This window comes from Pieris rapae, chromosome 3 (genome assembly GCF_905147795.1).
Source record: "Pieris rapae chromosome 3, ilPieRapa1.1, whole genome shotgun sequence".
In the NCBI taxonomy this organism is placed as follows: Eukaryota; Metazoa; Arthropoda; class Insecta; order Lepidoptera; family Pieridae; genus Pieris; species Pieris rapae.
In genome coordinates, this window is record NC_059511.1 from 4,421,609 (window position 1) to 4,432,340 (window position 10,732).

At 35.1% G+C, this 10,732-nt stretch overlaps 4 protein-coding genes across 5 annotated transcripts; 1 reads left to right on the top strand and 3 right to left on the bottom strand.

Annotated features, from left to right (window-relative positions):
• Window positions 1-4,285: 4,285 nt before the first annotated feature.
• LOC110997093 (ataxin-7) lies at window positions 4,286-7,198 on the bottom strand. The gene has a single exon (XM_022265075.2). The coding sequence runs from the start codon at window positions 6,713-6,715 to the stop codon at window positions 4,664-4,666; it is 2,052 nt and encodes a 683-aa protein (XP_022120767.2). The 5' UTR covers window positions 6,716-7,198; the 3' UTR covers window positions 4,286-4,663.
• Window positions 7,199-7,661: 463 nt separating this feature from the next.
• Window positions 7,662-8,654, top strand: LOC110997072 (mitochondrial inner membrane protease subunit 2). Of its 2 annotated transcripts, none has more exons than XM_045634438.1 (2): window positions 7,662-7,683; window positions 7,917-8,654. In XM_045634438.1, the coding sequence occupies exon 2, from the start codon at window positions 7,946-7,948 to the stop codon at window positions 8,438-8,440; it is 495 nt and encodes a 164-aa protein (XP_045490394.1). In that variant the 5' UTR covers window positions 7,662-7,683; window positions 7,917-7,945; the 3' UTR covers window positions 8,441-8,654. The 2 variants fall into 2 exon arrangements, with proteins under 2 accessions (XP_045490394.1, XP_045490393.1); XM_045634437.1 differs by having other exon boundaries at window positions 7,670-7,726.
• A 40-nt stretch (window positions 8,655-8,694) lies between these two features.
• LOC110997071 (yrdC domain-containing protein, mitochondrial) lies at window positions 8,695-9,567 on the bottom strand. The gene has a single exon (XM_022265044.2). The coding sequence runs from the start codon at window positions 9,565-9,567 to the stop codon at window positions 8,836-8,838; it is 732 nt and encodes a 243-aa protein (XP_022120736.2). The 3' UTR covers window positions 8,695-8,835.
• A 7-nt stretch (window positions 9,568-9,574) lies between these two features.
• On the bottom strand, window positions 9,575-10,200 carry LOC110997073 (DNA-directed RNA polymerase III subunit RPC10). The gene is made up of 2 exons (XM_022265046.2): window positions 9,829-10,200; window positions 9,575-9,760 (listed from the first exon to the last, which is right to left on the bottom strand). The coding sequence occupies exons 1-2, from the start codon at window positions 9,967-9,969 to the stop codon at window positions 9,575-9,577; spliced, it is 327 nt and encodes a 108-aa protein (XP_022120738.1). The 5' UTR covers window positions 9,970-10,200.
• Window positions 10,201-10,732: the final 532 nt, after the last annotated feature.

A 10,732-nucleotide genomic window follows, 5' to 3' on the forward strand; every position in this document is an offset into this window, starting at 1 on the left:
AGGTGATTATTCTTCATTGTTACTAATTAGAAACAACAATATCATGATATGAAACACGTAATAAAATCAAACATTTTTGTCATAAGTTTCCTCATCGAAATTATATTTTAGACCAAAGATGAAAGGGGCATTAATTTCATCAATACAAGTAACATTATAAAACTTGTTGTCATATACATATCCTAAATCAATCAATAAATTAGAAACTGGGATATAATAATAATAATTTATTTATTTTTCTCCCTTAAACATTAAACAATAATAATTCTTAATATAGTAACAGTATTGGGAGACTGGTTTCCAAACTAGGTAAGAACCTGTAATATGGATAACCAGGCTTCCATTCCATAGCATATACATAACAAAAAGGTAGTTTGTAAGGGATTGTGTATGTGAGTGTGTGTGATAGTGGGGAAGGGTACGCATGCGTGTGTTAGTGAGTGTTAAAGGGTGTTTGACATGACAAGTACATATTATGTGAAAATTATTATTTTATTACTTCTAGTAGAATTTCAGTTTCATCATAGCTCAAAGTACTTAAAAATTTATGAATTGTTTGCTTTACACATTTTTTTGTTTTAGCATATATATTCAGAGTTTTGTTGAGTTTGTTATATAAGTAACAGCCAAGAAAAGAGAACGATCGTTGAGAAAAATTAGAAAAAGATGGGGTTGTACAAACGTTATATTTGCGACGTTTGTCCAATATAGCGGTATCAAAGAATAACAGCGAATGTTGTTTAAGAATAGTGTATAAGATAAAAAGTTGACGAACTGTAAGTACAGAACAGGTTTTATAAAGTTCATCAGTAGGGAATCGAAAGGGGAGAGACAATGAGGTTTTAAGAACTGCACGTTGGGCTCGCTCAAGTTTCAGGAGAGAGGTTTTATAGGTGCCTCCCCAGACCCAAACACAGTAAATTAGCAGGGATTGGCAAAGCGACTCGTACACCATTCTAATTGTAGTAGAGTCAGCAACCCCACGCAGGCTCCTGAATACATACATTAGCTTACGCAAGCGTCCCGAAAGCAATTCAATGTGACCATTATAGCTAAGATTATGGTCTATAAGTACGCCGAGGTACATTAGTGTACTAACGTTTTGCAGCCGTGGGCAGTCGCACGAACCATTCGAGCGTTGCAGACGGGGGCAGCAATGAGTCACGATTGTCCACTGATGTTGTGGATGGCACCCTCGTTTTGTAAATGCCATGTATTTTGTTTTGTCTGCATTGAGCGTTAAGACATTGTCGCTAAGCCAATCCGTCACCCTATCCAGGCCAGATTGGGCGTGAGCGTAAACCTCCCCCCAAGTCGGTGCATTAAATAATAAAGCCGTGTCATCCGCAAAGGTTACAATGGTTCCATTGGTTAACTGTAGGTTGCATAGCTGATTAATATACACTAAAAACAGGGTAGGACCCAATACGCTACCCTGCGGGACACCGTATCGAACAGGAAGGTCCTCGCTCACACTATCACCAATCTTTGTGGCCTGGGTCCTATTGCTCAAATAGTCACTGAATAGTCCCAATTGGGCCCCTCTCACACCAGTATTCTCAAGTTTTTTTAATAGGATTTCGATAGAAACCGTGTCAAAAGCCTTAGCTAGATCCAGAAATATAGCTATGCACTTCATGCCCCCCTCTAGGTTCCTAATAATGTAGTCAGTAAGTGCATGAACTGCATCCCCGGTGGATCTTCCAGAGCGAAAACCGTACTGGGAAGTAGATAGAATGTTGTTCATCTCTAGAAATTTTATAAGCCTGTTATTGATTATTTTTTCCAAAACCTTTGACATTGCTGGTAAGATGGATATCGGTCTATAACTGTTGACACGGTCCCTAGCGAGGCCTCCTTTATGAACTGGTATTACTAACGCTTGTTTAAAAGCAGATGGAAAGGAACCATTGCTGAGAGCCAAATTACATATATATGTGAGAGGGGGTACAATAATTGCTTTATATGACCTTAGAATCTTAGCGCTAATCCCGTCTCGCCCTGTGGCATCGCTCTTGAGGGCTATAACAAGTTTTTCCACCTCACTCTCATCAGTTGGTAATAGTACAAGAGATTTATGGTTATTATTATCTCCAAAACTGCATTCAACAACAGAATTAGAATAATTCTTTTGTAATATATTTTCCGCCAGATTCTTGCCAACGCCCACGAAAAATTGATTTATATCATTGACCGCTACCAAATTATTGGAGTAATTTTTTAGCAATTCATTAGGAGGTGTTAGCGATTTTTGTCTATTTGTTATTGTGTCAATTGTTTTCCAAAGTAGTTTTGGATTGTTTTTGGCTTTATTTAGTACATTATTTTCATAGTTCCTTTTTAGTTTTCTTAACAAATTGTTGCAGAAATTCCGGTATCGTTTATATGTGGTAATTATTATCTCATTATTGTGATATTTTTTTGCCTTTTTGTGTAGGTTATCCCTGTTTCGCATGCACTTCAAAAGACCGGGAGTTATCCAGGGTTTAATTATCATTTTATTATTACTAAATACTATTACGATTACTACTACAGAACTCATATCCGTATATAAGTCTCTGACCCAAATATATTCTGTTAAATAGTGAGAAGTTTTAACAAGAAGATTAAGTCATACATACCTAATCTTATTCGAGTTACTTAAATTGAACTTTCACTTTGTTCAAATTGCTTGCGAAGTTCGTAAGTAAAAAAATAATCATTTCATTTGTAATTGTTTTCAATAAAATGCTTCTCAACTTCAAAGCCCTTAAACACGGAGATCTTAGATTCGCCAGAATTATTTTTCCAAATCGAATATAAACTTATCATTTCATAAAACGATAAAAATTGTATATTCGAACACTATAACTTTCAGATTTTTTTTATAATAAATAGTTAAAAACCTACTACGCCACCTCCGAAGGAGTGAAGACCTGCTCCAAAATTTTCCACATATGTCTCATCTGCGCTTCTTAATTTATTTCATCTTCAGGTTTCTGGTAGCCGTCTTCCTTGTAATTTTCAGTGGGAACCTTTTTGATCTATATCGCTAAGGCAAGTAAAGTCAATTACGCTGATCAAGACACTGAACGTCGACCTATAAAAAATATCAATTTGCGTTTACCCCAAAATTAAGTTCTACTGTACATTTTATACTTATACACAAGTAATAGTTTACTAAATAATTGTTTGATGAGAGAATGTATGAACACTCTCTCATAGTTAGGAAAAGAGCCTGAGGCTTGAAGTCAATCTAGGTCAATTTATAAGCGGAATCGAATTGAAAATATTTTTGAAACAAATAATTTTTAACCACTTTCGTAGATATATTTTTATTTAATTAGTTTTGATCTTCAAAAGTAAATTTTCTTGAGCCCCATTGTCACTAAAGGCCAAACAAGTAAAATATAAAAGCTTCCCCAAACCAGAAGATCACTTTTTTTATCAAACAACTTGTCAGTCGAGATCTTCGTAAGAAAATTCTTGGACACCGGCAAAATAGCTGCTGTTAAAGCACTTACCAGCTTATCATACAAATGTACATGTTTTTACTTTATTAACTATGTATAAAAATCAAATTTTATGATGTTTTGCGCCAATCGTTTATGCTATAGCTGTCTTACCACCTTTTTGTTGTGCATAAAATAGAAATAGGTATCAAAGTATTTTTATATGAATAATGGGGTAGGTGGTCTTACGTTTAAAAGCGGATCAAATATATATTATTTAATATATAATAAAGTTTTTATTTATTTATTTAAGTATACTGAAACCAGAAACAATGATGGTCATTTTGAGAAATTTTGCATGGTTTATTAGTTTTGTAACTGTTTATTTAATGAGTAACCTAAGGTTTTCAACTTAAACTCGAACTTTGATCACAGTCGAAGTTTTAGCATATTAGCGGTATGCGCGATGGAAACTTTCTATCAAAATTATCGAAAGAAATAAAATTGGATTTGGATTTCACGAAATAATACGGTTCGACCATTATGAAGTCCTTATAAAAATTGTTTCAGTATTTTAAATAACCGATGCGCTTGTGTAAATTAAAGACTAAGCAGGTATCACGTGGCCCTCATGCCTATTCAACAGGCTATATAAGTGTTACATGAATGATGATGAAATTGAGCATTAGTTCAAATAAATCGGATACCACACGACCAGCTTTGTTAGCAAATAGTGTTTCAACTTTCACACAGTGGGAAATTTTAACAATGTCAAATCCATAAAAGGTGTACATGAATTAAAACAATTTACTTGATGAGGTATTTTAAAAGGAGGCAATTTACTATGGATAAACTTAATTTAATAATATTTATATTTTTACATGGAAATTTGCATCACATTAAACATTATCCTAGGCCATTTTTCATTATTCAGTATTAACAATGTCATATCAAAAAAATACAACCATTCTGCATAATCTATTTCATAATTCTCCATTGGATTTACCAGTGTTGTAACTGGAAACCAATTAAAAAAATCTTATAAATAATATACAAAATAATACAAACATTAGTTCTTTTTAGAGAAAAATGAGATTTTACAACATCTTTACATTCATATTCCATTAGGGGATAAAAATTCGTGATTATTGAACATTTACAATGCCAGTCCGATTTACAAAAAAATAAATATACAATTATGTGACTACACAACCAGTGATTGCTTAAATTGTTCAGCATTTTTCATCAGCCAGCAATGGGTCAAAGGAAAAACCTAGGTCTAGCATCGCTCCAGAGGGCCGCTTGGCTGCTTTTATAGAGGAAGCGCGAGGCTTGCGTTCCGAGTGTCCTATGTGTCCATTTAAAGTATGCCGCACATCACCAGCAAACAAATCACTAAACGTCTGTTGCACATCTTTATTACCACTACTATTTGAACATGTCACTATTAGTTTGCGCACTTCAGGTTTGTTTGGTTTATTAGTGTTATTCAGGTGTAGGGTCTTTGTTAGAGATAAACTCTGATTATAAAAATTGTTCGTCACACCAGAGGCTTTCGTTGATCGCGTTAATGATGACTTAATGTTGCTACGCACAGTTGCAAATTTCTTACCTAAAGTAATTGCGCTTCCTGCGTGAGAAGCGTTAAATGTGCATAGAGCAAGAGGTCGAGGACACGAACTATACCAGCACACATCACTGGGAATCAAGATAGGTGGACAATCAGGCTTTTCTTCTTTAATAGGTGGAGTGGGTTGCGGCGCCGGTGCTATACTATGTACGGGATCGTCTGTAGGAATTTCTGCGTCGTCTGGTAACAGAAAAGGATCAGTCGGTAAGGGTTGACTAAGAAGAGAGGTAATGCTGGATGTATCAGGTAGGACTGGGTCCTCTACATTCAGCCAACTTGCGTAGAGGTCATTGCTTTGTTGCTCGGTGGCTAACCCATTAAACAAGCTGAGGTCTATGGACGTATTGACTAGAAGTGGTGGGAGATTAACAGGCGTAGGCGGTGCAGGAGGAGCCACGGGCGGTGCAGGAGTATGACTGACTGGAGGAGTATATGTATTGCCCGCAGCCGCTGCGTCACGCGATGCTCGATGCTCAGCTAATAACGTGTCGAAAGGCTTTGCCCTACCTTCCACCGTTCTCCGCAGTGAAAGAGCATGTGCCTTGCATGTCAAAGATCGTGTGCAAGGCTTTGGGTTTTCTGCTGTCACTACGCCGCAATGCTTATTCGGATCGTATTCGCGTAAGTTAAATTTCGTTTTACTCGTTTTACGCGTCTGCGTTTTTGTAGTCGGCGTTGCCGGTACTTTAACAACTTGAGCATTTTGTATATTATCTACAACTGCAACCATAGGTGCAGTTGTTTGAGAAAACGTTATATTTGTTAAATCAGTATCTGGTATAGGGTATCCAGTTAAAGATGGATCTAATGCTGCTGAATACAAATCTGGTGTTGGTATGGTATCTGTTGAAGTAGGAAAATTAATCTCATGTATATCCTTAATTATACTCTTCCAATCTGCAACATTTGCAATGTCATCTGCACTCTGAATACCTTCAGAGTTCATAATTGCAAAAATATCATCCGTTAGATTTTCTCCGAGGGGCAAATCTTCTGTATCTTGTATACTAACAACAGGTAACTCTCCACTTTCCATACTTATTTGTACTTCACCAGTTATTGCCGATGAGGTACTAGCTTCTTCCAGGTACTGTAAATCAGGTTGTGGCAATACTATCCTAGATATAGGAGCAGCAGCCGGCACTGGGGAATTCTCCAACTTCATAGGGTGAATTTCTACAGGAGGTGGAGTAGGTGGTTCCTTCTTATGTCTACTTCTACTAGGAACAGATTTTAGCTTAACTGTTGGAGGTGGAGGTGGAAGAATTGGCTCAGCACCATTGTGGGATTCCAGTAAATGTCTGTATGCAGCACTACACTTCACTATTTCTCCACACATATGACACACAGCAGCATTGAGATTGTCCATCTGTGGGAACAAGCCGTGAAGGCTCATACTCTCATATTTAAGGCGATTGAGGCCTGCTCGACGATAGCGCGCCTGGCCTCGATCCGCGACTTTGTAAGGGTGAGCTTCGTGAACGCGGCGTGTGGAAGAGCTCTTTCCGTCCACCGCCGCTGGGGTCGTAAATGTGCCATCGTTGTCTCTACGAGGAGACAAGTGTCCGATTTCACTCACCCACAGATCCCATGGCTTCTCATTACATTTCAATGGAGTGACTACTTTCGCCGCAAACGGGAAGTCACCAGACATCTTCACCGTAGGTTGTGTTCTTAGTAGCAATACTCCTCGTGCTCTCACGGGAGCCCGGTCATTCTGGACTCCTTGCACCTTGATAGGTTATTATCCCATTTCTACTAAACGTCAGGGCCTGCTAAAAAGCGCGTCGAGGTCACATTGTTGTATATTCCTTCACATCATTATTTACACTTATCAGTCGAAAACGTGTTGTGATTGTTTTAGCTTTTATATTTACAGGGACAGATGATCTATCTCACTGACAGCTGATTATGCAGGTTGTAAGTTTTTCTTCATCACGGACCACATTCATCTGTAGACAGTCCTTTCTAAAAAGTTTTAGATTAGTGAACGACACTAAAAGAACTATTGTATTAAATTTCTGTGATGCTAAACTTGTTACACACGAATAAATAATATAAAATTTATGTTTAGTTGATGGTGGTTGTGATTTACTACAGAAAGCATCAACACTTTTTTGAGTATTTGAAATAGACTACAGAAGCTCTACACTTTATTGTCTATGGCCATTCTTTGCTTGAGTGACATGAAGGAGAAAAACAATTCAGGCAAATTTAATTTTTAACAGTTTGGTAATCGCCTAACACGATAAATATATTAGACTTAATATAACATATACAACTAAAAATAATTTCACATTTTACTGATTAGAACTTTAATAAATTGGAAAAAATGCTGTAATAAAAAAACCTATTTAAATATTATTCATAATCCCAATGACAGAGAAAGGTAATGAAACTATGAAATAAGAGCAACTAAAATTAAAATATGACAATGCAAACCGAGAAAACAAATCTCTGTGGTAATTAATCTTAGTTTAGATTGAATCGAATAAGACCTATGGGAATAAAGGAGATCGTATGTCAATTGTCAGGTACAGTTTTCATAATTCATATTGAAAAAAAAAAAATAATAATTCATATTTCCAATTTCATAGAGTAACAGAGTGACACAAGTCACAGGTAACAAGAATATTTCGGATTAATCCCACTGTCAATTAACTAAGTATGCTTAAAATTAAATAAAATAATAAATTCAGAGTAGGTTAAACAAACGTAACATTAAAAATTTCAAGTATCTAATTTAGCCCCATTATGTGAATTCCATTCGCTTCCATTGTGCTTAGAACACTTAAAAAAAATGCATCTTTTTTAATACAAATAAAACTTTAAGCGAAATAATATGTTGGTTTAAGTTTAGACGGTGAATGGCTTACTGGCACCAATGTGGATCCGGAATTTGTTGCGGTCAATGTTGTTAGGAGTACCCATCGGCGTAACATTTCTTGATACCATCGGCTATGTGGCGAGAGTTGAAGGTATATCCATGCAACCAGCACTTAATCCGGAATCTAAAAATACAGACTATGTTTTTCTATCAAGGTGGGCAGTGAAAGACTTTAGCATTCGAAGGGGAGACATCATTTCTCTAGTGTCTCCTAAAGATCCAAATCAGAAAATTATAAAAAGAGTAGTTGCACTAGAAGGTGATATTGTGAGTACATTAGGTTATAAGAACCAGTATGTGCGTGTCCCAGAAGGTCATATCTGGGTGGAAGGAGATCATACTGGACATACTTTAGATAGTAATACTTTTGGTCCAGTTTCTTTAGGATTAGTAAATGCAAGAGCTGTTTGTATAGTCTGGCCTCCTGAGCGTTGGCAAGCCCTTGAAGCAAAAATTCCTGACCATAGAAAGCCAGTGAGCACACAAAAATGATATATTATAGTTAAAAAATTGTCATTGTTTAATAAAAATTTGTGTAATATTTATTTCAGTGTTAAGTTGAAACGCAAATGTAAATAAAAAAAATCTCTTCACTAATCTAGTCGAAGTGTATGTTATTTGTTGTTAGAATATTCCAATTCACTGCCATAGCAAAAAGCTTTGTACTATATATAAACGGAAAGTAAACAATTGCTAAACTCAATGACTTTGATTACTTTTATTTATCCATGCCTAAGATCTTACAAATTCAAATATTCACACTTATAGCCAACACTGCTTTATATCTATTGTATCTTAAAACATATATTATTAACTTCCGATTATCCATATATGAGCCATTTCATGCCCACTGCACTGTTACCCTAGACAAAGTCATATATAACTATTTAACAACTGATAAGACCATGGGATTTAAGTACTTTAACAATTTTCTCATATGAAATACCCTTCCTTATAATATCATAGTACCCTATTTTGGATAAGTCTATTACAGTTGATCCACTTCTACTTTGATCCAAGCCTTGATTTAATACACCACCATCAAAAACAGCTCCTAAATTTGAAAATAAATGTTCAAATTCCTTCACACGCAAGGAGGAAGGTTCATTGCTAGAGTTTGCACTAGTCAAAGCAATAGGCATATCAAACTGTCTAGTAACATTGTTAATAAAGACATGTTTAGGAATTCTAATACCAATTTTTGTGGTCTTTGGATTAAGATATGGGTTATCCAAAAGACTTGTCTTGTCCAATACTATTGTAACAGGACCAGGTAGCAATTCATGTAATAAATCATCACTAAGATGCTTGGCATTACCCCATTTTCTAACATCAAATATATCATTGACACAAATAGCTACAGGTTTACAGGAATCTCTTCCTTTGATTAAATATAGCTTTTTAATAGCATCTCTACAATTGGCACTACAAGCTAATCCATAAATTGTGTCTGTGGGTACAGCTATAACTTGACCTTTTGCCAGATACTCTGCTGCTCTCGCACATGACTTTTCAAGGTTACATGGTATTATTGATGCCATTTTATCAATTTTCATTTTTGGTTTGACACTTTTAAATGAATAACTGAGACAGAGCTGACATTTTCTTAGATAGTTCATTATCAAATTAGTCTCTCCAGTTGTGGGCACATTTATGATCACAACATCTATAAAAGGTAGTCATTGGTTCATCGGCAGACCTAGTTTGAAGTTGCATGAAAAATGCTTTACTATGACCACACTTTGGACAAACTGCATCCGTTGAATCTACATTCTCCCATGCAGCGGCACCTCCCATAATATAGTCAAGTTCCTGTAAATAATTTAAATTAAAAGTTAAAATCGTTAATTTTACTGCTCCTAGTTAATGCAAAAACTAACCTTAAGTTTAGGAAATGTTTTAGATGAAATTTTTTTCTTTATATTGTAAATATAAGGGCACGTGTTACATGCATATCGTAAAATTGATTCTGGGCCCTCTTCGACCATAAGAATATTTGCGCATGTTGGACAAAATAACATTATTTACAGTTCGTTTCTTTTGAAATTGCCGAGATTAATCCGCATAATCAAAATACAATAAACAAGGTTGCCTGAATTTTAATCTTTATCATTAAGGATATTACGAAAATTGTATTCTGCAGTACATGTTTGGAGTACACAATCTGAAATCAAGCTTACAAATTACAATTCTGAATTCTAAAATATTAAATTTAATAATTTTAAGACTGACACTAAATAATATACATATAATATTATTGACATTTGACAAAGTATAGGTTATAATAAGACATAAGCATATAATAGGAAACACAGACTATACAGTGTATAGTATACACTACTTAATAGTAAGCACAGAAAATGCACTTATCGTTTAGTTCTTTTTGGTTCTAAACGTTCTAAACTAAATGACTAATGTGTTCTACCCAATCCACATTCGTGTCCTTTATTACTTTATATATTGTAATATCATAATAAGCAAGCAATGATGATGCTTTATGGTCTTAATCTAACGTTAAATTAGACTAAAATCGAAGATTTTGGTCGATATTATTGATACCGAATAAAAAAACATTATACATATTTCTACGACATTGGCAATTTATTCTGCCAATTCCTTATATTGAAATATTCGGCTATGCTTTATTAGAATGTTAATACCTGATTTAAGAAAAACGTGAATAGATAATCAATTTAAGCTATTCTTGGTTTCACTCAAAACTAATAAAATACATTTTTTTCTTTTAGTAGGTCAAAGTATTAGAATAGAATCAAATTATCCTTT

Excerpts from the sequence above, each read along its gene's own strand:
- LOC110997071 (XM_022265044.2), bottom strand. The coding sequence starts at position 9,567 with ATGAACTATCTAAGAAAATGTCAGCTCTGTCTCAGTTATTCATTTAAA.
- LOC110997072 (XM_045634438.1), top strand. The coding sequence starts at position 7,946 with ATGTGGATCCGGAATTTGTTGCGGTCAATGTTGTTAGGAGTACCCATC.
- LOC110997093 (XM_022265075.2), bottom strand. The coding sequence starts at position 6,715 with ATGTCTGGTGACTTCCCGTTTGCGGCGAAAGTAGTCACTCCATTGAAA.
- LOC110997073 (XM_022265046.2), bottom strand. The coding sequence starts at position 9,969 with ATGTTATTTTGTCCAACATGCGCAAATATTCTTATGGTCGAAGAGGGC. Across the intron at positions 9,761-9,828 it reads AAACATTTCCTAAACTTAAG|GAACTTGACTATATTATGGG; the intron begins GTTAGTTTTTGC and ends AATTATTTACAG.